Raw genomic sequence first — 27878 nt, 5'->3', positions numbered from 1 at the left:
TGACACCACTGCAAGCTGGCGCGAGAACTTTAACGCGACATTACCAGCTGTCTTTTGTTTTGGTATTTTGTCTGGCTTACTAAGGCTACTGTCTTGGTAAGAGTGGCTTTTTTGGTATTGACTGAGGGTAATTTACAAATACAGCTGACCTAGCTTTTTCTCTTTTGTTCTTTTAAGCCTGTCCATCCTACTTTATGCCCATTGTCCTGCTGTTACAAATGATAGCTAAGCAAAGGATTGCTTTAATGCAGTTTTGAGGTCCGTTTAGAATAAGCAAAGATGTTTCATTGCAATGCAGAGCTGAAATGCACTAAGAGATTTTCCAGATTATAACATCCTCAGGTTCTGAGCACAAGAAAAGCTAGTGAGAAAAGAAAAGATTATTTAAGCATGTTTTATGGTATTTAAGCCTTTTCCTGTGTTAATTCTACCAGGAGCGATCAGCAGGACACCTTTAGTTGGCATTTGCGCAAATAGCCCGAGAAGTAAGAATGTCTACTAATATTTGAAGATGCATATTAATGCATATGACATGAGTTACATCGGGAGGAAATAGTACTTGCAACAATTTCAGACCAAACTGAATTTACACTACATTACATCTCGTTTCAGTAGTAGGACCCACTGTCGGTGCAGTAAAGGCACTGAACTGACAATAGGTACTATTTGAAATGAAGTTTGTCTTCTTCAGAGAGAAGTTGTAAAACCTAAAACATCTAAAAAAGAAAAAAAAAAACAATACAAAACAAGCAGTGCTGTGTTTCCAATATGCATCCTATCCAATTAAAATTAAAACTTGACATACACACATGCAAATATGTTAGAACTGTTAGTAACCTCAGAAAAGAGCTCCTCACACCATGTATCCTAATATAAACCTCTAAAGAATGTTTAAAATGGCACCACATAGTTATGTTTTTTTGTGTGTGTTCTTGTTTTTTATGTTATTGAGTACTACAAATAGATGAAGTATGGTCCCAGAGCGCTAACAGACTGGTACTGGGTGTGTATGTCTGACAATCTTATTTTCATTGCATTCTGGCCTGTAATAGTTATGCACTTTTGAGTACCACAGATTTCAGTATCCTTCAAAAACTGTGAAAAGGGTCAGCATAAGTTTTTGAGAGTTGTAATCTTTCTTCCTGTCACATGAGGACACCCCTCAAAAAACAAATGCTTCCTTTTAAAAATTTATTTTAAGCACCTCCTCCATTTGTCAGTCAACACATTAGCGCCTTAGAAGTAAATAAGCTTGAGAGTCCTTTTGGTACGGTGGCTTACACTAACAAACCTTAAACCTTAAAGGTAGACCGTCATATTGATGTGACTCTACATATCCTGGCATTCCAATGTGTATTTTCCTGATGTGCAACACTACATAAATTAAAAGAACAGAGAACAAGCAGCATTATGAACTCAAGCAAGCTAAGCAGCAAATGAATTAAGCGCACTGTTGGGGGCATTTGGAAGGTACAGCACAGCACCAGATGAGCTGTTATAAAAAAAGCAGTAGGCAACTCATGATGAGTGCCATCCGTGAAAAAACACGTTTGACTCAGTACCTGAGAAACCTCACGCCAATGTCCTTGCTGGTCGATTTTCACCTAGAGATGAATAGTGTACAGCAGAACCTTTTATGAGAACATGTTGCACACTTGTCAATTCCATATGCTAGGAGCTACTGTCATTGTAAAGGTAGACCAAATTGTTCCCATGTAGAAGAGGTTCAAACTTTTCTTGATAAAATTTAAAAAGACCCGCAATACGATGCTGCATTCATGCACAGTATATTTTGCACAGCAGTGTCACAGTGGGTCAGTGGTCTATAAGCTTGCCTTTTTGTAAGAGTTACTTGCTAGTGACCGAATCTAACAGAAACATGACAGATTCTTTTTCTCCATTCTTGAAGACTTAATGTGCATGTGCTTGACTTGCTAATTAACTTACCTAAATGTTCTTAAACAAAACCATTGCTCTCTTAGTCAGATGCTGCTTTGAAAAGAAAAATGTACTCCCAAAATTATCATAACACTGACGCAGTAGAGCCACCTTCTAGATTGGTTTTCATATGATAAACCCTGGTAGACGTTTAGACGTGGGTTATGAATAAGAAAGTTTTGTCGTGTGATTTATTTCACAAGTTAGGTCCAAGACTGCCTTGTTTTAAAATCCTGCCCAACACGCATCTTGTATGCAACAAAAGATATGATACATGCTCAGCAATGTTTTTGCATGCATATGAAAGATCTCAATAAACTGTCGCAACTCCTTGCAATTCTTGCAAAATCAAAATATAATCTACGCTGCAGTAGATGTACAAGAGGAAGCTGTTCCTACTATGTATTTAAATAATTTCCCTAAGACGCTTGGTGCAGCTCAATAACAATTACTTGACTGTGCACACATACCACATGTGTTCTGTAAGTGTTAGTTGGTTAGTAAAGACAAAATAGAATTCAAAACATGTGCAAAGAATGAGCACATACCTTTAAGCTTGGAATGGCAGCTTCCTATTCAGGCACATGCAAAAAAAGGGGGCACACACCATCAGAAAGAAGACACAAGACTTAAACTCGCATGCAAAAGCTCTGCGTGTAACCACTTGTGGTAGACTAGGCCATCCACAGCTCCAACAGATGGCTCAGTTTTGACATAGCGCTATATGGACCCTGCGAGCTGAATCTGTTAAAGGTGCCCTGCAGTACTTTTTGAATACGAGGAAAACATTTTCATAGCCGCTAGGAAATACTGTCATAAACATCTTCGCAAAATATTATGCCTGTATATGCTGCTAGAAGAAGCCAGCAATCTTGCTCAAAAGGCTGCCTCCCTGTTTCTTCAACTTGTCCTGTGTCTTCTCGAGCTCGCAAGGGAAGAAGGTGACGAGGGTGTGCGCTGTCTTCTTATGTGCTCAAGGGGGTGTGCATCTCCTCTTCCACTCCAGCTGCAGCGGCTGAGTGTGGCCGCGTGCGTCCTACCTTGGAGGAAATCTGCGGTGGGTTCAAAGGCTAGCGGACCTGCGATAGCTTGTGGCTTCATGTGCGCTGTGTTATCGTACGCCTAGTTCGCGTACGCCATCACGTCAGCATTCTGACAGTGTGTTCATGACCATCGAGTGAGTTGTGTTCGTGTTTGCCTTGCTCCCACTGCCAACCCTGCCAATTATAGCTATCTTAGTTCGATTACTACTGTCGGCTACAGATTGGGATAGCCAGAAATTTGTGATAACCTCTGCCACTAAAATACAGCACACCAAATCATGCGACTGTAAAGCCAATGCAAAACATGCCAATGCTATTTGCAGTGCGTTAGTTTACCAAAAATACGTACAGCATCCGGTTAAACCAAATGCGGTATGTAACAAGCATAGGCAGCCCTGTGAGGCTTAGTGCCTTGCAACTAGATAAACAGTGCATGATAACATCGTGTACTCACCCTCTGAACGCTGTGGATAATAAGTGTGCTCTTTGTTGCTGTAGGACTCCTATTTTTGGCTTCCAGTTCCTTAAGAGCAGCTTCTGCTAGCGATCCTCCATCTGTTTTGAGTGAGAGAAGTGTCAAAAACACATTCATGATCAGCTGGGGTAGCTAATGTGTTAACAAACAAAAATAAAGCACATGAAAAAAAAAAAGACACGCACACAAGAATGTGCACTCAATCACACTAAGCAAGGCTGCATCTTGTCTTACACAAATGGCATATAAGTGGTGCAAGAGACATCTGACAAATACAAAAAAGCATTACACATGAATGCCATACAAAGAGGTGCTGTAGCGCAAAACAGAAAAAGGATTTTCGCAGATGCACATAGTGCCTATTTATTTCTCTTAGAGGGCATACTTCCACCTTTTTCTTTTATAAATGATGATAAATGTCTTCCAACAGGGACATTTCCTTGCTAAGTGCTTAATAAATTACCCCTAAATCCATTGTGCTCTGACGAAATGTTTTATATTCGAAATCTGTTTTTCCTTACCTCAAACACTACCATCCATTAAAATTCTTGAAATAAGTATTTCAACTGCTCAATGATAACGAAGAATTAGAATTGTGTTTTAGGTGCCAAAACCATGATTTGATTATGATGCACACCATAGTGGGGGACCCTAGTTTAATTTTGGCCACCTGGAGTTCTTTACTGTGCACCTAAACCTAAATACAAGAGTGTTTTTGCATTTTGCTCCCACCGAAATGTGGCCACGAAGGCTTGGATCGAACCCACAACCTCTAGAGCTCAGTAGCAAAATACCGTAGTCACAAAGTGGGTCTGCTGAATGGTAATTGGGTCTGGTAACCATGCCAAAAAAACAAAAACAAAAACAGTATACTGGTCCTTTGAAGTTGTTCTTCTACGGCTGTTCACAAAAGCATTTTGTGAACTTAAGAAGCTGGATTTCACCTGATTCTAAGCACAAGTTAGCCCAGTTTGAAGATGCACCAATCTACTGAAAGTCCCGCTGAAAGAGTAGTACTGTAAGCAAGGTGCGCTGTGTACGTTACAACTAGCATATCGCAGCTACATACATCAATTGACATTTTTTTCGTGCTGATGAAAGCTGACAATGTGTTCTATGAGGGTGCTCCTTGAAGTACTTAAATATCTGTCAGTCTTGTACATGTTACAGAAAATGTAACCGATTACAATTACTTTATTAAAAAATGTAATTGATTACAGTTACCAAATACTGCTCCTCAGAGATAACTGAGGAATTACTCAAAAGTAATCTATTACTTCAATGTTACTTTTCTCTGAACTTTTGTGTACATAGCATAGATACATTAGAGCGAGCTGGCCTGGCACTTTAAGTGCGTCCTCTGCAGCCTTTCACGCATTGCTTTTTTCACTAACACGTACTCTCCATAAATTAATCGGACTTTTTTTTCTCATTTTTGTTGTGGAGAGATCAGTAGTGACATTGAAAACTCGCTCGATGTGTGCACTTGGGGCAAGGTGGCGTTGCAAGGTATGGACATCTTGTACACAAGATGGATGTTACTAAAGATGTGAGTCCTCTATGAAGCGCAGTGCTTCATTGTTACTGGGACTTGGAGTAGACGTTCCCTGGCGGGCCAATGAAAAGGTGAAGAAAATTGCCTGTAGGTGATTTCCTGGCATTAATATCCTAAGTGGCTGTTGCTATCGACACATACCAGCCCCGGTTTAATTCGTTGGCCAACATATATTGAGGCAAAGTGGTAAACAAATATTGAGGCGAAGTGGTGCGCAGAGCTGCGTGCTTAGGTGCCACTAAGTTATCATCGATTAAACGCCGATGGCTCACCATAAGGTCTTCAGTTTGCCTGTCTGAACATGCGCATCTGCAAGGCTGGTTTGCGGAACGATCTCAGGCATTCTACTGTAGTTCCCGCCAAATTAAGGTTCTCGAAGCTGCGTCACCTGTTACCACTTGTCTCGTGAAGAAAGTAATTGGTTACATGTAATTGGTTACTGTAAAAAGTAATTGAATTACAGTGAGTGTTACCGAGTAAACAAAGTAATTGTTAAATTACAAAACTACAAAGAAATGTAATTGATTACAAGTAATAATTTGCATGTAATTTGTTACGTATTAGTCTAATATCTGCAGATTCCCCAAAATTACGCAATTACAAAAAAAATTTGCATGCAGCCCAATAATTGACAGGTTTATTTAGAAATGCATATAAAGGTGCATGAGAAAAAATATTGACAAGTTCCAGAGGAGCATGAAGTAAGGAAAAAGAAGTGCTGAGTAAGTCTTAAAACTAACGTGTAATTAACCTCTTTCTCTTTTACTTAACTGCTTAAATATTGCTTATGCATCATGGGTGTGGCTAAAGCACAAATTTGCCTCACTGACAGTGGCGCACCGACGGGGGGGGATTCGGGGGTTGGAACCCCCCCCTGAGGCCGACTTAACCCCCCCTTTTGTTTAACTCCTTTTCTTTCCTTACGCATTTGAGTACTGCAACTAAGATGTAAGACGCGCAATCGTCTGCACACTCGCAAAAAGCGCATTTTATTGACAATTTCCCGTGAAGAAATCGAAATTAGTGCTGTTTAGATGGTATTGGCAAACTGTCAACCCCCCCCTGGCAGAGATCCTGGGTGCGCTACTGCTCACTGACATCTACATATTGTTTGCAGGCACACTTTACTCACAAAACACAACCAGCAATATGCAGTGCTGCTTTTTCTCCAATACAATATGGATGTGATCATCTAGAATGCCTAAAAATCTTACGCAATACCTAACTGTTGTCAAACATGCTGCAACTGCCACCATGATTCACAACATTGCAGCTAGTAGTGGAAGCAGAGAAGGTGCCATCCCCCACAAACTTATAGTAAGAGGCACGTGAAGATAATATTTTCCTGTTGCTTTGAATCGATTCTAATGCAGTACATCACATCAAGAAAATTGATGTTGACTGGCATTCTCTATCAGAGATATTAAAAGCAGCTCTCTGTGGCTCATAAGTATAACAATCAATTTTTGCTTGATATTACCCTTTCAATGATTGAAACAATGAACAGGCCGTAAGCTCTTTTTGTAAACACACAAAATCTGCTTAATTTTATAAAGCCATAGAGTTTTGTTTAATGAAAGAAGGTAATTGGCAATAAAATTATATTTAAGAGCAATGTTTTTTTTTTCCGTGGGCTTGTTCTTACGTGTGGGCAGTGCTATAAATCCAAACTCAACTTCTGTAACTCCACAATAAAAAAAAAAATTATGATCATCCACGTAATTGTTTGGGTACAAAAATTTGATTGGAATCTCTATGTATGTAATTTGGCTTAATTAATTTGCAAAATAGCTAAGAGAAATGAGGGACTTGCTAAGGGACTATCATGCTAAATGGTAACTCAATTTACTCCTACAGGAACAGTGTGTATTAAAAATGCAGTCACTGAAACTAAGTGAGCCTGAAAAGCACTCCTTTTTTTCTTTCTTTTTTTTTTTTTTTACTGTTCTGGAGTTTGGATCATGCAGTCCATAATAGCTTTGCTGCTGCAAGTGAAGGACGTACTGAAGCTAGGACGTTGTGGTAAAGTGATTTGTTCATTTCCAGAAACGTACCAGTGATGAATTGAGCTATTGCTATTCAATGTAATCCTGTGACCTGGTCTCAAAGACAATGTGGCTCTGATATTTAATCTAGCTAGGGAATGCTCGTTCCATCAAGTGTACAATACATGTGCGGCACCCTCTCAGTAAATACTGGAGCTTTGTTAACGCTGACAGCAAGGTGGCAAATGGCCGTTGGTGTTTGGAAAGGCACATAGCTCATACTGGGTGTCCAAAAAGTAATTATGCAGTGAGAAACTAAACAAAAATATGATGATATTGTGAAATGGCATTGCAGTTTCACATGCGATACGATAGCGCAAGACCTGTAGTTTGTCTAATAGCGTCTGTGGCTGCACTTAAAGGACGACTGTACAAGAACAATCCTTGCACACTGCAGTAGCCACAGAGAGCCATTACCCAGCACATTAAACTCCAGCAACCCTCCACCGAGTTTTTAAAATATGCAGTGCCGTGTGCAGACATGCCTTCAAGCCAGAGGTGGACATTTTCAGCATCTCTTGTAGTGATCACTGCTATGCCATAAGTAAAACTTCAAATTCTAAAACCACCATTACCACTGCACAGCTACTTTTTGGACAACCAGTATATATGTTCTAGAACTGTGCACAGAAAATAGAGGTGCTTTGCATCCTAAAAACTTCAAGCCATTCCTAACGAAAAAATGTGGCGGGAAATTTGCTTTTGCATTGAAGAACTGGATATTAAAAAAAATGTTACATCATCATAAAATTATCAACAAAGGAGTTCAATGACAGAGCAGTGAATAAAACATGCTGACAACGAAGATTTCTAGGGCACCTAGTACTGAGTTGCATGTACTATAAGTATAAATTCAAACGAGAACAATTCCGAAACTACTCCAATGCATTATTTTGTTTCCAGGTTTACCTGCATTTGTAACAGTGCTTTAATTCAGACTACAAAATATACTTTTTGAACTACTCCATGCTTAAAAATCGGCTACGGAGTGATTACAGTTGCACTTCCATGTAATTACACGTAACAGGCTTTCTGATCAGTTATTTCCTGTTCGCGTTTGAAATTATGGTGATTGTATACACAGTTCTACCCTGTATATTTGCTTATTTCTCTCTCTCAGTCTATTTTTACAGTGAGAATATGTATAAAGTAGCTCAGATTCCTGAGCTTTGACGGCATGAGGCCCTTTCCAGAGCATTGTTGCTTTGAATAATCAGTTACCAACTAATTTAACTTTCATTGCTATCAAAACTCACACTTCCTCTTCTTTGGCTCTGGAAAACGAAACACAGTTTGAAAGACAGCCAATTGGTGAACACAGCAGGTGAAAATGTTAGTTGCAGAAGCAGGCACGGCAGCCACCGCCGAGGTCACGTAGATGTGAGGAGTGTCAGACATGCCACATGCACCACTGCAGAAGGTGCCCACATGCGACCCAGGCGTCGTGCAGTCACAACACTGTCCCAAACACAGGCCACAGGTGGGTGGGGTAGGTGTGGGTGCTCACAGGGCAGAGTACACAAGAGGCACAGGTATTTATGCAGGCACAGCTATAGGGCAGGCAATTACACAGTGCACAAAACGCAGAGAAACACGCAAAAAGGACAGTAGCCAGCTCCGGAGTGTGCCTTTTGGAGGACAGAGGAGAAGGCCTGCAAGACTTCCTGGAAAAAAAGTTGGAGGAGGACTCTCACCATCGTGACGAATGTTGCCATTTTGGTCAGCTCTTGGAGCACCATTGGGAGCACCACCATAAGCCATCAAGCCATCCACTCCAAACGTGCCACTCCAGGTTGAAATTCTGCTACCACAAATATCGGCTTCACTCTCTTCTTCAGACGACAGACCACTTGTACCTTCTTCTATGGACTTCGTGGCAAGAAACTCAGTGGAGGCATCATTCACTGATTCATCGAAGCCGTTCACAAGAACCGCTCTCCTAACTTTGCACACAACGAGGTCGTCCACATCGACACCATCATCAGTAGCACTGTCATCAGCGTCGCACATGTCAGGTGGAGGAGAGGACGGGAGAGGGGGAGGGATGTCATCTGCTATGTCGTCTTCCTGGTAGATGCCGTCTTGTCCTGAGAACAAGTCAGTGCTGTCCGAGGACAGTGTTGTTGACGTGTCAGGGTCCTTTGTTGCCAAAGGACAGGCAGAGGCATTTGTAGTTGTACAATCGGCAGCTGCAATGACTGGCATTTCCTCACTACTGGCCGTTGTTTTGCTCACATTAGAGCTATTTGACAAGGGCTCAGCTGTCAAGGACGTCGTCACCTTAGATGTTACGTGCTCAACGGCATCAGCTGGGCTGCTGGCAATCTGGCTGCGAAGGAACTCGACCATAGACTCATCGAGTGGCTTCATAGGTGATGACTGATTTTCCATGAGCCGCAGTTTCTCCTCGATGGCAAGAAGAGCTTCCCACTCGAGGTCTCTTGTTTTAGCTACACAAATGTGGGCCATAAGGAACAGGCATGCATAAATGAACATTTTGGTAACATGCAGATGCAGTTCAAACAAAAATGTTCACAATGCAGGTCTAGATGTACAAGCAAGTAAAAAACAAAAAAGCAAAATTTGATGAAAATCTAATTTTCAGAGTGGAGTACATAAAGCTGCTGAAGACAACCTGCATTCTATTTTAAAGGTTGCACTGTTCTGCTTCTTCCTTTCTTTCTTTCATCAATTGTTTCAGTGAGACATTGTTCATGCGACTGCACAAAGTAAAAACTGGAAGTTAATACTGTGCTTGCAGCATGGTAGCGATCCGAGCTTCAACCACCAGGCCATCGAACAGGTGACAGCTCGAGGCAATTAAATTTTACCATGCTGGTGAAGCCCACTGCAAGTCTGTAAAAACTAAACTATAAGTCAACTTTGAAATCTATAGAATGTAAACAGTATATAATACACTAAGCATTAGCCAAAACATGAGTGAAGTCAATTGGCATGTATGCATTAGAATGATCTTTCCTCAATCATACTTTATACAGGTAAACCAAAATGCTATTTATGAAAGCCTACCTTACACCTCACGTGAATCTTTACTAGCTGTTTGAAGGTGACACAGCTGAACAGCAAGAGCACATATTGCATCACCAATAACTACTTCAACTATGCAGGCAGACATCGCATGAAAAAAAAAAAAAAAAAAAAAACATACATGTGTAACAGCAAGCAAACACATTGACATGTAATTTACAACTACATGCTACAGGCATTAGGTATTAATATAGTGTTAATAGGCCACACAAGGACACCCTTATGCAAGGTAACTCATGCAGAGCAAGCTCAGCTTTTACAGGTGGTGATGGCTGCCTTCATAAGTGATACCATCAATGCCTTCGTGACATTCATCCACACGTTGCCACTTTGAACGAATGAGGTCGTCGTCCTATATTTTTACTGCCCCCACATTAGAAAGTGTCAAAAGCTTTAAAACTAGTTTAGACTTGGAAACTCTAAAATATGTCATTCAGAAGACCCCCAAATCAAGTAAACAAATTCTGAAGTTAGCTCAAAATGGAAGACACCATATGACATGCATATTCAGGCTCTGTACTTCATCATCATCATCATCATCATCAGCCTATATTTATGTCCACTGCAGGACAAAGGCCTTTCCCTGCGATCTCCAATTACCCCTGTCTTGCGCTAGCGCATTCCAACTTGCGCCTGCGAATTTCCTAACTTCATCATCCCACCTGGTTTTCTGCCGTCCTCGACTGCACTTCCCTTCTCTTGGTATCCATTCTGTAACCCTAATGGTCCACCGGTTATCCATCCTACGCATTACATGGCCTGCCCAGCTCCATTTCTTCCGCTTAATGTCAACTAGAATATTGTCTATCCCCGTTTGTTCTCTGATCCATACCGTTCTCTGCCTGTCTCTTAACGTTACTCCTAAGATTTTTCGTTCCATCGCTCTTTGTGCGGTCCTTAACTTGTTCTCGAGCTTCTTTGTTAACCTCCAAGTTTCTGCCCGTATGTTAGCACCGGTAGAATGCAATGATTGTACACTTTCTTTTCAAAGACAGTGGTAAGCTCCCGGTCAGGATTTGGCAATGCCTGCCGTATGCACACCAACCCAATTTCATTCTTCTGTAAATTTCTTTCTCATGATCAGGGTCCCCTGTGATTAATTAACCTAGATAAACGCATTCCTTTAGAGACTCTAGATGCTGAATGGCAATCCTGAATTCTTGTTCCCTTGCCAGGCTATTGAACATTATCTTTGTCTTCTGCATATTCATCTTCAACCCAATTCTTACACTTTCTTGATTAAGGTCCTCAATCATTTGTTGTAATTCGTCTCCATTGTTGCTGAATAGGACAATGTCATCTGCAAACCGAAGGTTGAGATATTCGCCGTCGATCCTCACTCCTAAGCCTGCCCAGTCTAAGAGCTTGAATGCTTCTTCTAAGCATGCAGTGAATATCATTGGAGAGATTGTGTCTCCTTGCCTGACCCCTTTCTTGATAGGTAACTTTCTACTTTTCTTGTGGAGAATCAAGGTAGCTGTGGAATCCTTGTAGATATTTGCTAAGATATTCACGTATGCCTCCTGTACTCCTTGATTGCGCAATGTCTCTATTACTGCTTGTATCTCTACTGAATCAAATGCCTTTTCATAATCTATGAAAGCCATATAGAGAGGTTGATTGTACTCCGCAGATTTCTCGATTACCTGATTGATGACATGGATATGATCCATCGTAGAATATCCCTTCCTGAAGCCAGCCTGTTCTCTTGGTTGGCTGAAGTCAAGTGTTGCCCTGATTCTATTGGAAATTATCTTAGTGAGTATTTTATACAATACTGAAAGCAAGCTAATGGGTCTGTAATTCTTCAATTCTTTAACGTCTCCCTTCTTATGGATAAGTATAATGTTGGCGTTCTTCCAGCTCTCTGGTACACTTGAAGTTGTGAGGCATTGCGTATAAAGGGTCGCAAGCTTTTCAAGCATGATATCTCCTCCATCTTTGATTAAATCTACTGTTATTCCATCTTCTCCAGCCGCTTTTCCCCTGGTCATGTCTTTCAAGGCCCTTCTAACTTCATCGCTAGTTATAGAAGAAGCTTCTGTATCCGGTTCATCACTATTTCGAATGAAAGTAGCTTGGCTGTTTTGGGAACTGTACAGGTCAGTATAGAATTCTTCCTCTGCTTTTACTATGTCATCGAAATTGTTGATATTACCATGCTTATCTTTCAGTGTATACATCTTGCCTTGTCCTATGCCAAGCTTTCTTCTTACTGATTTCATGCTACGTCCATATTTTAGAGCTTCCTCAATCTTTCCCACGTTATAATTTCGAATATCCCTTACTTTCTTCTTGTTGATCAGTTTTGACAGTTCAACGAATTCTATGTGATCTCTTGAGTTCGAAACTTTCATGTTTTGTTGTTTCTTTATTAGGTCCTTTGTTTCTTGGGAGAGCTTCCCTACTGGTTGCCTTGGTGCCTTACCTCCCACTTCAACTGCTGCTTCTGAGATCAGCCTAGTTACGGTTTAGTTCATTACCTCTATGTTATCTTCATCTTCTTGTTCTAAAGCTGCATATTTGTTTGCGAGCACCAGCCTGAATTGGTCTGCTTTCACCCTTACTGCGTCTAGGTCGGCCTGTTTCCTCTTGACTAATTTCACTCTTTCTCTCTTCAGATTGAGAGAAATCCTAGACCTCACTAACCTATGGTCACTGCACTTTACCTTACCTAACACTTGTACATTCTGCACTATGCTCGGGTTGGCAGAGAGTATGAAATCTATTTCATTCCTTGTTTCTCCATTAGGGCTTTTCCAGGTCCACTTCCTGTTGCTGCGCTTCTTGAAGAATGTATTCATTATTCGGAGCCTATTCCTTTCCGCGAATTCTACCAACATCTCTCCTCTTGCATTCCTAGAATCGATGCCATAGTTGCCAATTGCTTGCTCGCCAACCTGCTTTTTCCTCACTTTTGCATTGAAGTCACCCATGACTACAGTATACTGAGTTTGCACCTTTCTCATTGCAAATTCGACATCTTCATAAAACTGTTCTATTTCTTCATCATCGTGACTGGAAAGTGGGGCGTAGGCTTGTACTACCTTCATTTTGTACCTCCTATTCAGCTTTATTACGACGACTGCTACCCTCTCACTAATGCTGTAGAATTCATCAATGTTGCCCGCTATGTTGTTATGACTAGAAATCCTACCCTGGATTCTCTCTTTTCTGGAAGACCTCTGTAGCAGAGGATGTGGCCAATAGGCTGTCAGCACTGTGTAAGCTTCACCAGTCCTTCTAACCTCACTAAGGCCAATAATATCCCAGGCAATGCCTGCTAATTCCTCAAATAGTCCTGTTAAGCTAGCCTCACTCGAGAGGGTACGCGTGTTGAACGTTGCCAGGTTCAGTTTCCATTGGCGGCCTGTCCGGACCCAGGGATTCTTAGCACCCTCTGCCACGTCGCAGGTCTGACCACCGCCTTGGTCAGGTGCTCCGCAGCCACTGGGGACTGAGGGCCATGGGTTAATTGTCGGAGTCATGAGGGAGGTAGTGGCCGAATACTGCACCAGGGAGGCCAATTCCTGTTCTGGTGAGGGAGCGACTTTGATGAAGTTTGGGGGCCTGCCTAGTTTGGTTGCACCTGAACTAGTATAGCCCCACTAGCTCTCGGCAATATTTTTTTTTTTGCCGGTGTCAGGCACCACTCCATGCCTGAAAATGTAGTGGACTGGAGCAGGATTCGAACTTACGAACTTCAGATTTGAAGTCGGGTGTTCTACCTCTGCTCCACGCTACCACTTCTGTACCGCTCTGTACTTAGTATGAAAATTTGTATTTTGACAATCATATCCATTTGTTAGCTTAATTGCAGAGATTCCTGTGTATGATACTAGGTATTTCAAAATGAGGTACAGCTTCAGAAGCATTGCCTAATGTGTGTCATATTTGAAGGGAATATGCCAGAATGTCACATGATTTCACAACAGTATAAAACTGACACAAAATTAGACATTATTTATAATGGTCACTGTGATAACAGCATTGAAAATCTGCTATATTCACAGTTATGGAAACACCACTGCTGAGGGAAAAGAACAACTGCAACAATACTGCAATACAACTGCAACTGCCATTCATGGAGGAACAAGAAACTCAGCAGAGGCCCTGACATCACTGTTCACGATGCCATGCCAAAGCATCTCTGTTTACGGGCCAGCTCCTCTGCCTATAGGCGAGTGCACCTCCTCCACGCATACAGAATAGGCTGTGAGCACATACCACAATTAAAACTAAAGCTAAGTTTACTCATAAACGAATGACACAAGATTTAAGCAAATGGCTGTGTTGCTAGCCACAATGTGGCGCGCGCACCCACTTGCAAGGTTACAAAAGACATGAATAGATTCTATAACGACTTCGTTTCAGAAGCACCAAGATGAAATGTGCCTTTCAATAGAATGCACAAAATATGGTATGCTTGAGTGTGCATGCAAAGCGAAGGGCACTGCATATGGTACAGCCACTATTATGTTTTAAGCCTGTGCCTGAGTGGACAAAATTTGCAGCCACTGCAAGTAACAGAAACATAGATGACAAAAGAGAGGAAATACACAGAGTTGAGTTTTATGGCAACCAAATTGTTTCTTCAGGGAAATTGATCAAGGCACTTAATTGCATCTAACTTCCTCTTAATACAGTACTACTAGAATTTCATCATTGCTGAGGCCATTGTCACAGCAGCATGTACTAATATTTTAATCGATACTAGACACTCATGTAAATGAACTAGTATGAAGCAGCTTTTATCGCACCATGAACAACACCAAAATTTTATATGTAGTATGATTTACAAGCCAATTTGTGCTGATTAAGCAAATGATAATGGGCCCTCCAACACCTTTACTGAAACATGAAGAATGCATTTGATATTAAAAGACACCTCCTCATGAACCTTTCTTTCTACACCTAGTTAATTGAGTCATCTCTCTCTCGCCATACCCACTTCTCTTTCTTAGCTCTGTTTTGTCCTCAAATAATGTGCCAACTAGCTCACCTACACAGTCACGTCATTCCTCATTCCTACTGCACACAAAGCTATAGACAGTGCCTATATATGCATGCAATAATGCCCATCCACACCATGCTCTGCCCCCCAGATAGAGTTAGCATGCCCATCATGGCGCTGAGCTTTATACTTCAAGTTTGGTGAGACAATCTGTCAAGCTCTTAATCTCAGGGGCCATGTGATGCATGGGATGCATCGCATCATGACAGGCCACAGTACTGTTATATTGGCGCATGTGATGTTTTCTGCCACCAGATAGGTACGTCACTTCATTAGCAATGAGATTTTTGTGCTTCAGCTCTTGCCTGAGGTACAGCTTCTAGTATGCATTGTGATTACTTCTACGTATGAGTCCGGAAAAAAGAGTGGCAGAAGTTTTAAAAATTTCAAGAGAAGGGTTGGCAACCGTCTGAGCAAAACTTTGAAATCTAAGCAGCAAGACAGAAATAGTAATATTTGTCTGAGGTGTTCGTGACTGTGTTTACGTCTAGTGACTAAGCTCCCATACAAAAGTGTTGCAGGGCGCCTTTAAATAAAGGTCACTAGTGCTGGTACTGAACTGCTCTATTGCGGCATCAAGGTTCAAATACAACGAGGCATTCCAGTGAGCTTTGAAGTTGCCAAATGCGGAGCAGAAACACAAGAGCACCATGATCTCACTTTCTGTCGTTGGCGATCGTTTGATGGTGGTTGTGGTGATGACCCTTCCGTCGGAGGTTATTCGACTGTTCTTCTCGACAATGCGGCTTTGCGGCGAGTGCGGCGCAAACTCAGTTGTCGTCTGGGAGTCTGCCACAACTGGAATCTGGGAGCCCTCCATGTAGAGGAACTGTGATGTAACAGAAATACCACACAGTCAAATATGTTGGTGCAAATCTTTACATACAATTCATAACCATATACACAGCAATGGTGCATCTAAGGTACATATACAATTCAGGGCCATATTCACTGCACTGGTACATACTATGGTCTCAGCTGCTCAGATGACAAACCATTCTCGGAAGCCAAAGTCTGGAGCCCCTCCTCTGGAGGCTACCCTGAATCAGATTTGTACACATTACAGAAAAAAAAAACTGATTACAATTAGAATTACTCCATTAAAAATGTAATTGATTACAGTTACCAATCACTGCCCGACGAAAATAATTGAGGAATTACTCAAAAGTAATCGATTACTTTTACATTATTTTCATTTGAACTTTTTTAAGATCTCACAGATACCGTAATCGGAACAAGCTGGCCTGGCATGTTCTCTGCAGCCCTTCCTACATTACTTATCTTTACTGACAACAGGGTTTCAAAACTTTTGTTGGTCATCTTCCCTCATTTTTCTCGTGAATACATCAGCAGCAACAATGAAAACTCGCTCGATGTACGCACTTGGGGGTAATGTGGTGTTTTAACACACAAGATTGTTGTTACACAGCATCTGTGTCCTCTGTGAATTGCTTCATTGTTGCAGTTAGGCCAATGAAAAACTGTACAAATTCTCCACAGGCGATTTCCTGGCTTTAACATCCCAACTGGATGTCGCTATCGAGACATATACCAGCACTGGTTCAATTCGTCGGCAAATATCTGGTGGAGCATTAACATGAGGAAACAAACATTGCGCTCCCATATTTGCCTATCTGAACTGCACACCTGCGAGGCTGCTGCGTGGCACAATCTCGGGTATTCTACAGTAGAACGCCGCTGATTCGTTTTTCACGGGACCGTTAAAAAAAAAAAAAAAAAAAAAAAAAAAAAACCCTATAAGAGCCGCGAAACGCAAGAGCCGGGAAACAGGAAAAATTTAGAAATGGGAGTAGTGTTGAACTGCACACAATATTATTTTAATTCTTAAGTGTGAAAAAAAGTCGTAGTTTCGCCCGACAGCCGAAGTATCGATTGCGATAGCAAATTATAGTAGACAGCTATACAAAGTAAGAATAGTAGTTTTATCGTCCGTATAAACTTGTTAACATTCGCTTATTAACTATATTAACAAGCATGGTGTCAGCGCCCACAGGCAAACATGAACACATCACACTCGATGAACGCGGACACGCGCTGTCTATCGCTTCAACGCAAACTGAGCGCCGAGAACACACAGCACGCACAAAGCTACGAGCCGCCGACGCACCTACACTGCGTACTCTGCCCCCAACGCAGATACGGCCCGCGCGAACGTGCGCCGCCGCGCAGTACGCAGTTAGCGCAACGCTGCCCGCTATCCCTCCCCCCTCGCTCCCTCGCCGGTGCCTGGAGCGCAACGGAAGAAGGCGTGCTTCCTCCCTGCTTTTCTTTCTAATTCGCGCGCGAGCTTTAGACAGGGTCGTCGGCTCCCCTCGCGCGCTTTCACTCGCATATACAGCATATGGCGGGCGGAGACGGCGTTATAGCCCTTGGACTTTATACGGAACATCTATGAGCCAAAAGCAATTTTAAGGCCGCAACGCGTCATAGACACTATCTTTAGATAGCAAATACGGATCTCAAGGGCCATACTTTTGTTGGCGGAAACCGAAAATACGTCGTAAGTGTCGCCCCCGGCACTTTGGGCGGCCAATGTCATCGTCAAGCAACCAAGCCAAGCGACATGAAAAGTCAAAATGGCCGCTCGGGCCGGCGCGGGGTGGCAGTTCGCAACGTATGATGCGGGAACGGTCCCACAGTTGCGACATAACAGCGGGGTTTCCAATGAATTGGGTTCTACGGGAGCTGTGCCGGGACCGGCCGAAAACGACGTAACAGCCGGGAAAACGCAGCACCCGGGAACGTAACAGCGGGGTTCTACTGTACTGTAGTTCACACCAAATTCAGAGTCCTAAGGCTGAGTCACCTGTATCGGGAGCTTGTCTAGTCAGTAAAGTAACTCGATCATTACACGTAATTAGTTACTGAAAAAAGTAATTGAGTTACAGTGAGCGTCACAAAATAAAAACTGCCCTCGTTACATTACGAAATTACCAATGTAATAGATCATAAGTAATTAATTACATGTAATTCATTACATAAGTCTGCCCTGGTCATGGCTGCCATGTTTTGGACAGTTATGGCGAGAGGCCTAGATGTAGGCGGCTTAAGAAAAAGCAGACAAGTAGTGCCAAGTGTTACATCGAACGATCCAGACCATATAGCATGCCATCTGGGGACATATTTTCGGACGATACTATCGCCTTTGCGTGACGCAGTGCTCAACCAGCCCCTAATCGGCTCATCCAGTTTTCCAGCCTTCGACTATGCAAGGCACATGTTGAAGCAGCACCTTACATAGCTCCACCCAGATCGGTGCATCACCAGCGGTCAACTCCCACGTCCATTTCCCTATTGCGGCCTCACAAGGCAGGAGCCGTCTCTCCTGCTGCACCTCCGGATCAGCTGCTCCTGGACGGCATCCTGGAGGTACAGCAAAGACCTGGCCCCATCCCTGAATAACTCAGCGTGCGGCAAGGCCAAAACAATCGACCATCTTTTTTTGTTTCTGCCCCGATTTCTCCAAAGCAAGGGCTTCTCTCTATGCATCATTTCGACACCTGGGACTCCCTGCGGTCTCGGCATCGCAGCTTCTGTTCCCTGGCCTGCGCCACGAATCCCCATCATTCAGGCACCTTCTCACGTTCCTGGAGGACATGCATGGACACCCCGCCTGGCTATCGCTGACAGCAAAGGGCTCGGTGACCACCTCAACCTTCTCTCTCTTTCTTTATATCCCCCCCCCCCCCTCCTCTTCCCCGCGCGCGACGGAGAAAGGCGGCCGCCGACGCACATGAAGCTTTTTCTGTCGCGCGCGAAACACAAGAGGGGGAGGGGGGGGGGGGGGGGGCGTTTACTTCGGTTGCGTACCTTGAAAGCGATCTGAGTCGGGGAAAAAGTACGTGCCCGCGCGGGCCTCATCTTCAAAGAGATTTGCGATGTGAACAAAGTGCAACTAGTGCCGGTAGCTTCGTATGCGCTGTGCTTTCGACGTTCGCATTGAAGTGAGAGACAGCACGAGGGTCAATTCGCTCGCTGCTCCTGCCGCGCCTCTTCAATTCAGCGTTTTGACAGCGAGCTTCCGTGGTCATCGAGCGAGATGCGTTCGTGTTTACCTGTGCACGCGTTACATCGTGCTTGTCAATTTAGTAAGCGAATGTTTACAAGTTTATACGATAAAACTACTATATATATATATATATATATATATATATATATATATTAAAGCTACTATATGTATAGTTGCCTACTAATTTGCTATCGCAATCGATGCATCGATGCCTTTCGGGCGAAACAGCGAAATTTTTTTTTCTTGGGAGGGGGGGGGTAAGGGGTTACACGACGGGCACGTTCCCACCGAAAAAAAAAAAACATTTTGGCTACGCCACTGCCTAGGGTCTTTCTAATTAAGGTAGAATGTCCAGCGATGTGCTGAGAATTCAGACTTGAAGTGTCGGCCAGTAATCTCGAAATAAATCTGCTTGGATGACTTTAAACATGGTGCAGCGCTTTAAACATGGCGCCGCGCTGCTAACATTAACAAAGGCGCCACGGGATCAAGCGGCAGATTCATGCTTTTCGATGTAGGGTGTGTGTGCTCGCACATGTCTTTATTGCATCTCCACCGCTTAATTTTCCATCTATTTATGCATTCGCCTCAGTGCAGCGTACGTATGCCACCGGAAACTCGCTCTGGAGCCAGAAGAATTACTGCAGGCAATCCTGGGGCCTCCTTCATCATAGCATCATCGAATATGTAAATTGAACACATGCCTTACCTCTACTGTCAGGGAGCCGGACACGTTGTCATACTCCAAGGGTCTCGACTGCAACGTGATGATCTGGCGTTGACTGGGCACTCTTCTAAGTTCCGAAATGCTAACAATTCCAAGACCAAGGAAGTTGTCTGGAAGGAAGCATGCAGCAATATGTGCGTTAGTCACACACACAAAATAAATAAATAAATAAAATTAAAAAAAAAAGCCTTCGAAGCGCCAGAAAAAATGAAAGCTGCAAAGCCCATTTGTACGCATAGCAACATAGCAGCTAGCTGTTTGCCTAACCATGGTTAAAAAATCTTTATAAAGATACCCATCTTCGCTTTCCTAGGGAACAGCCAGGTAGTTACTTTAAGTATACTCGCAAGAGCCGTATTGCTTGCTTCAATTATTTTTCGTCACGCTTCAAAGTACATAGAAGCAAATAATAAAGAAGTAATTTTGTGGTAACTGAGATGTTAGATGTCATGTCAGAGCTTGTCCCATACTGCGATGTGTAAATATCCTTAGCTAAAAGATATGCTCTTTTGAAGTTCTTTCTGCCAACTAGTTCCCGACATCATCTTCTCCGGATGCTTTCAGGCACATTTAGTGACAACTTGACGCCAAAAGACCCACTGCGTAGCCTATATATGATGGCTCTCTTTGGCATGCAGTGACGAGCAGGCAGAAGTAACAAGGGCAAAAATTGAATTTTGCTATATATATATATATATATATATATATATATATATATATATATATATATATAGGCTGTGGATCAGAGAACAAACGGGGATAGCCGATATTCTAGTTGACATTAAGCGGAAGAAATGGAGCTGGGCAGGCCATGTAATGTGTAGGATGGATAACCGATGGACCATTAGGGTTACAGAATGGATACCGATAGAAGGGAAGCGCAGTCGATGTCGGCAGAAAACCAGATGGGATAATGAAGTTAGGAAATTTGCAGGCGCAAGTTGGAATACTCTAGCGCAAGACAGGGGTAATTGGAGATCGCAGGGAGAAGCCTTCGTCCTGCAGTGGACATAAAATATAGGCTGATGATGATATATATATATATATATATATATATATATATATAGAGAGAGAGAGAGAGAGAGGAAGAGAGCGGTGTGGATCAGGGAGCGAACAGAGATAACAGACATTCTAAATTACTTTAAGAGAAAAAAATGGAGCTGGGCAGGTCATGTATTGCGTAGGGTAGATAATCGATGGACTATTAGAGCTACAGAATGGGTACCAAAAGAAGGGAAGCGCAGTCGAGGACGGCAGAAAACTAGGTGGGGTGATGAAATTAAGAAATTTGCAGGTGGAAATTGGAATCAGCTGGCGCAAGACGGGGGTAATTGGAGATCACAGGGAGAGGCCTTCGTCCTGCAGTGGACATAATATATATGCTGATGATGATGATCTTCACAGCTGCCGTCTTTGCTCACCAAGACCAAGTCGTCTAAAAAAATTGCAGCACTAGTGCTGCAGGTTGGCATTTCAGCATAGTGACATTTATTTTATATTAGCACAGAACCCGACCACCGACCTAACGATCCCACAGCCCCTCCCTTGCTGACTCTTTTCCTGTCTCCGATGCGGTGCAGTTATGAGATTCGTTCATTCCGTAACTTCTCCCACCCATCCTCTAGGCGGTCTGGCAAGAAGAAATAAATATAAATTAAGAAATGTGGAAAAGAAGAAAATACTTTTGCCATATTTTGCATATGCAAGAAAACACTGATGTTGATTTTTGCTGACACCTTTGTGACCCGAGAAAATAATATTAAAGTACAGCGGTGATGGCAACAATGACGTGAAAAGACTGATTGCTTGAAGAATGTCGATCCACTACGAGAGTACGGAGACACAAGCGCACATCAATAAATGTTGCTGCTCGGCTTCCATCTCAGCCGCAGGTAATAGAGACCAAAGAAAACGAGTTCGTATGATTTTCCGCACACTTTAAACGTTGCATTCACAGGCGTTTCCATTAAGCACGTGGCCGCGCATGTTTTCCAATACATGGTTTCCGCAGTCCGCACATATTAACCATGCCGAGACTTCGGTAGCTATACGGGCTTGTTGATAGGTCATCTTGCAATTTGTTGTAGCGCAGGCAGAGCGACATAAACATTAAAGGCACACGAGACAGCACAACGCGTTGAACGACCAGCTGCGAATAACTGTTTACTACTCCGCCATGTCTCCTTGCACTGGATTTCAGAAACCCCGATTGCGCACTGCAAAACAAATTTAAACGTCGACGTGTTTTTAAATAACAAGGCACGCGTATTATTTGCTCTAATAAAATGAATTAAATAAATAAATTTAAATAAACAAGTTAAACAGTAAATCGCGAGATGTGTTCGCAAAATGTGAAACAGGCTTTAGACGGTGCGGCGAACTCACAGCGGTTAAGGGGCTTTAACTACAGTTCCTAGAATATACGTAAGTATATTCTAGGCACTAGCTGCACTTTAACAGCGGTTGCTAAGGGGGGCGTCGCGGGGTCGGCTGGCGTTTCAGCCAATCGCGTTCAACCTCGGTTGCTAGGCGCTGTGCCTTCTAGGTAAACGCAGCCTCCCCATTGCGACGACAGAAGTAAAATTCTAAGCTGGAATAATGAGCGGCAACGGAGCCAACTGTAGGAGAAGACGACGACGGACGCGGGAGTAGTGGCACGAGCGCGTTCGCGCGGTTGCGCCGAGGAACGCCAGCGAGTCAGCTGTGGAAGAAGCCGACGACGCTCGAGCCATTGCTGATGATGATAGTTCTTCCGCGCGGACGCCATGGCCTAGCCATAGACAGCTTCGTTGTAAAACGCTGCGAGACACTGACAAAACAAGGCATAGGTGCAATGACTGAGGGATGTTTACAAGCTGAGACTTTTGGGAGTACGCACAGCATTGCTGGTTTTACATAAGAGCGTTCAAGAAAAAAAAAAAACGGAAAGGTATTACGTTTGCAAGGCGTTCATCTGAAAAGTTCTCCAAAACAAACTTGTATTCCATCCTACACGCATTAGACATCATAAGCTGCGACGGCAGCAAAGCTGTGCCTTGAAGCATGCTGGATAACTAGGATGTACTCATCGTTCATAATATGCCGTCGGACTTCTGGCACGTAGACGGCGGTTTGCGCCACGGATGTAAAACAATCTCTCTCTCTCTCTCTGGACAGTGGCTATCTGTGTAACACGTCTTCAGGCTTGTGGATTAAAGTTTGAATAGCGGATTCATTGCGAAACCTGTCTGCGGCACTTTTCCAAGAATTAAGCACAAAAAATCATAAATGTTAATGAGAGAGTTACTTTAATCCATGAGACTTACTTAATTACCTTATACCTTGTTCCATTACACAGATGCCCTGTTGTGAGCAATCAAATCCCCAATTAACGCACAAAACTGAACCTCAGGACAAATTTCTGTGATGGAATGTTTTAAGTCGCGATTTCGACTCGCGGAAAGTGCACGACATCACGAAAGGAAAAGCAAGAGTGAAAGGTCCGCGCCTGTTACGTACCTCCTTGAGGCCTGCTCTTGTCGTATATCTCGAACAGTATTTCAGAGGAATTCTGGTCGAGGGTGCTGAAAGAAAGAGCGCAAACATTCGCTTCATCAAGCCGCGGCATTTACCGCGAGGAACAACAAAAGGTCGCTTTGCTAACGAAGCTTGTCGCCGTTGAGTGCAAGTACAAGGACGATATTATGGAACGCACTGAACTCAGAGGCTTACGTAATCAGCGGCGACCAACCACGGTTGGCCACCACGGTTGGCCGCCGGCGCAGAGCACGCCAAGCGCGACGCCGCCGCTTCGCATTCCGTCACGGCGGAGAAGGTGCTTCCGGTTGTTGCTCGCGCAAAAATGACAAAATTTGGGGCGAAATCTGTCGGCGGGGAAAATTCGTTATTTCGAGGGGGTATCCCGCTGCTACTTCGTTACGTAGAGGCCTCAAATACATGTGCTTCTATGGAGTAACGGCGGGGAATAAAAAACTTCGTTATATTCAGGAATTCGTTATAAGCATGTTTAACTATAATCATACTCCGGCCTAAACCAAGAAATAAAACGTATAAACAGGCCAAAGTGTAATGCTGTTTAAAAAGAAGCGCATTGCTATCAATTATTATTTCACGTTTGCGGACTTCTATTTACGAGTCGCAATCAGTGACTTCAACCTTGCTAGTTCTAGGGAAGAGTCTTACGAGAACAATTTAAATGTCTTTAAAATAGTTTTTAAGAATTATGTCTTCTCTTTTTTCTTGGTTCTATTGCTACAGCATGGCGTCTTTAGCGTTCCTTTTACCTTTACTACCCTCTCCTTCGCGAGCCCTTGTAAATTTCCTGTATAGATATACTGAAAACAGACAGGCACGGCTTCACTTCCGGTGAGACCGTTGCAGCCTGTTCGCCCCAGCCCACACTCGTACCACGATGCGGCACCGAGGCAGCTATGCAAAATGCAGAGCAAGCGCTCCCGAGATTAAAGAGCAGAGAACTCACAAGAGGAAATGCTCGTCCCAGAAAGGACTCGTCGTCTCCTTGGCAACGGTAGTCGTGCAGCGATGCGGGGGCTCGTCAAGCTCCACCACGCAGTACACTTCCTTGCAGCCTGTGCACAGAGAAGAGGTTTGCCTCCCGTTACTTTCCTGGCGGTGGACTGTTATGGCAGCACCAAAAAACTCTTATACGCTTTATTTACTTATTTAAGTGTTACCTTTCATGCTTCTGTGGGTTACGATGTCGGAGAATTCTTTCTGTCGTCACAAAGGCGATACGTTTTTCGCCATGTTAACTGGCACTCTTTATTTGGTGCTTCGCCACGTCTTGCTCACTTGTGTGCGATGCTCTGAATTAGCGATAATTAAGCGTAAATTGCTACCAGCTATTCTTGTTTCTTCCTTATTCACTTCTTCTACGGGCCTTAGGCATAACGACAAGAACTTATCATGTAACATGAAACATGAACACACAAATTCGTGTAGCAAACCGACTAGAAGCAAATATTTTATCAGATCCCAGAGAAGAGTGCCAATAATCGCTAGAACGTAATATTAATAATATATAAGCAACATAACACGTACCTTTGTTTCCGCCTAAGTTGGAAGCCTTTATAACCTTCACAAGGAGTCGGTGATCGTGCTTGACCTTGTGGGACGGCGCTGAAGCATCCTGCAAGCACAGAAATCGAACGTTATAGTACGTGGAAAATTAAAGCATTGACGCAGGTATAAGACTGGAGCTTATCTCAACAGGCTGATCGTTAGCCGTGTGCAGTACATTGAAGGGACCACTGAAGACAGTAGTCAACTCAAGTTAAACTAGATAGGCTAGACTGCATTCCTGGAATACCGAATGCACATCGTGAATGGAAGCTTGGTAAACCAGAAGGAGCGCATAAACGGATGTCGCCTTCGCAACCAGCTCCACCTCCACCTCACGCCATACATGTCACAGATTTCGAAAGCGTCTCTTTGTGATTAGCTAACTGTTTATAATTGAAGAAAGATCACATGCCGTTCTAAATTAAACAAGGGTTCGCTCTGGTAAATTCTTGTTACATTTAGTGCATAAAAACTGCCCGATCGAAACGGCCGAAAAAAACAAAATAAAGAACGAAAACTGTCAGTAGGTGAATAAATAGACCGGAATAAAATTTTGATTGCACATTTGTCCCACTACTCTGCTGCCCACTGAGGGCACGTGCAGGGATCAATGACGTCAAAGGGAAAGAAAGAAAGCAGGGTCGCACTCACCACCTGACTAAGCTGCGTGCTCTGTATTATCTCGGAGACAGGTGCGCGGTGCTTGAAGCTGGGGAAGTCCTTCTGCCCCGAGCAACTGATGTCGGCCACGGTGTAAGACAGCGCGTCCACCACCGCCTCCAGCACAACGTCGTCCAGGGCGCGCTGGTCCACCGAGTGCGGTTTCTGCAGGCAAAAAAGGCCATCGATGCGGTCGGCGAGCCTTGGTGCTGAGCCGTGCTCCCTCAAGGGCTGCAGATGATAGCGCCAACCTTTTCTTTTCTCATAACGAACCCCTTTCTACCACCACCAGTTTGTGAGCCTTACGCAATGACACTGTGCTGTATTCACCGGCGCCAATGTACGCATTTTATCCTTGCCTTTAATAAGAAATAATGACTGCGCATGTCGAATATATGTCACGTGGCACATAGCGAGGAGCGCAGGCCATATGTATGCAGACAGGCGGAAGAACCACGAACTCGGAAGTAAACAGTTTATTGGGCGAACTTGCGCCCTTAGACCAATTGGCACAACTCGGCGACGGCGAAAGACAAGCGGGGCCGGCGGTAGTCGGCAGTCGTCGAATAGAATACTGCGGTTATCATGTTGCCCGCTGTTTATTATAATAGAATCATCGTCAAACTATATTATTATATTATTATATAGAATCATCGTCATACATTCAAGATATACTGTGACAATTAGTTTGTGTAACTGTGTGTTTCTGTTGGTCTAAGTCTATAACACATGTTAGTGAGGCCGTGTGGACTCAGACATTTATGTGGAAACATGCTATGCAAACCGTTCTCGGGACTTTGTACATGTTATCGTCCGCGTGGTGACTCAAAATGTTCGTACCTTTTTTTTAACAGCGAAACTGTTAAAAGCGAAAAGCCGGTGGTGTTTCACCGTTCGGTGTACGCCGAAAAACCTCGCCCAGCGATTGCGTCATATGCGTCGCCTAGCAACGCCTCGCACCAGCTGCGCCGAGTGTCGCAACAGCTGCGGGAGCTGACCCATGACGTCATCGCGCGCGCCGCCTCGCTTCGCCTTAGCTCTGCCTAGCCATGACGTCATCACGCTGTGAGGATTGGTCGCCGCCGTGACGTCAGGGTCCCGCAGGGTATATATAGCTACGCGTCACCGCCACAATGGGGCGACCGAAGAAGATCGTGACTCCCGATGAAGAGGATGCGCGGCGCGAAAGACCGCGCGCCGCTACTCGAGAGCGGATGAGACGACTTCGGGCCGATCCACAGTATTGCGCCGGCAAAGCGGCGACTAAACGACTTCGCATGGCAGAAGATCCAGAGTTTCGAGCCCGCGATAGGGAGAAAACCCGTTTGAGCAGCTAGAAGCGTCGCCAAAACGATCCGGGCCTGCGAGTCCTGGATAATTTTCAGCGGCAAGTGCGGAGAGCCACGGGAGGTGCCGACGGACGGTTTGCCCGCGAGTTTCTGAACAGTGAGTTTCGACACAGTTGCCGAGTGTGCAATAGACTGTGGTTCGACACGAACTTTTCTACGCTTAGCTCCGTGCACGACAGCGAAAAGCGAGAGACAGCGGTGTGGATCATACGAGAAGCGTTTCTCGACGAAGCTAGGTGGGGCCAGCTTCGCTGTTTGCCCAGTCCTCACGCCTTTTTTAAAACTGCCCCAATTTTGTGGTTCTTGCTGCAATAAAATTTTTCTAAATACATTAGCATGCGAAGTCGGTTCTCAGGTGTCGGTTCAATCTGGTACAAGCAAGAAGAAGCCCGATTGTGTTTCTCTCTCTCTTTTTGCCGAATAACGTTTCTTCCTCCTTCTCCTCTTTCTACGTGTGGATAAAATACTCTAGATTACTGAAGCTTCTTATATCGCGAGTGCATCTCGTATGATGTTTAAACAGACAAAACGTACGCATTAATACGAACCAGTGCAAAAGACACCAAATGCAAATTTGTTTTGCATTTTCACCTAAGTGCTTGCAAGTATATGGCTGTTTTCACGCTCATATTGTTACGGGCCGCCTCCTTGCATCAAGGAAGAAGACGACGATCGCCGGGGGACGCTGCGCGTGTTCAGCCATCTTGGCCATCTCAGCCAACAGTCTCTGCTTATAAATCTTGACCCGCTTTTATCTGTGACACCCCGTCACAATATTCTTGCATGTTCATTCGGCTTCTCATAATCAACACAAATAGACAGTGACTTCCACGTGAGCTTTTTGCATCAGCGTGTCTTAGTTTGTTTGATCATCAATCGGCCTCAATCAATCAGTCTTTGCGCTGATTCACA

At 43.8% G+C, this 27878-nt stretch overlaps 1 protein-coding gene across 1 annotated transcript in view; it reads right to left on the bottom strand.

Moving 5' to 3' along the window:
• Positions 1–27878, bottom strand: part of LOC119456789 (uncharacterized) — a 72940-nt gene that overhangs the window by 36455 nt on the left and 8607 nt on the right. The window contains exons 5-14 of the mRNA XM_037718606.1: positions 25609–25782; positions 24937–25024; positions 24356–24464; positions 23374–23438; positions 19858–19985; positions 15779–15947; positions 8751–9506; positions 3436–3536; positions 2487–2510; positions 1563–1604 (exon numbers count right to left, since the gene is read on the bottom strand). Coding sequence (XP_037574534.1) covers positions 1563–1604; positions 2487–2510; positions 3436–3536; positions 8751–9506; positions 15779–15947; positions 19858–19985; positions 23374–23438; positions 24356–24464; positions 24937–25024; positions 25609–25782 — 1656 coding nt within the window. The remainder of the gene's footprint in view (positions 1–1562; positions 1605–2486; positions 2511–3435; positions 3537–8750; positions 9507–15778; positions 15948–19857; positions 19986–23373; positions 23439–24355; positions 24465–24936; positions 25025–25608; positions 25783–27878) is intronic.

This window comes from Dermacentor silvarum, chromosome 6 (genome assembly GCF_013339745.2).
Source record: "Dermacentor silvarum isolate Dsil-2018 chromosome 6, BIME_Dsil_1.4, whole genome shotgun sequence".
NCBI lineage: Eukaryota > Metazoa > Arthropoda > Arachnida > Ixodida > Ixodidae > Dermacentor > Dermacentor silvarum.
This window is presented reverse-complemented; position numbering and strand designations above follow the sequence as displayed.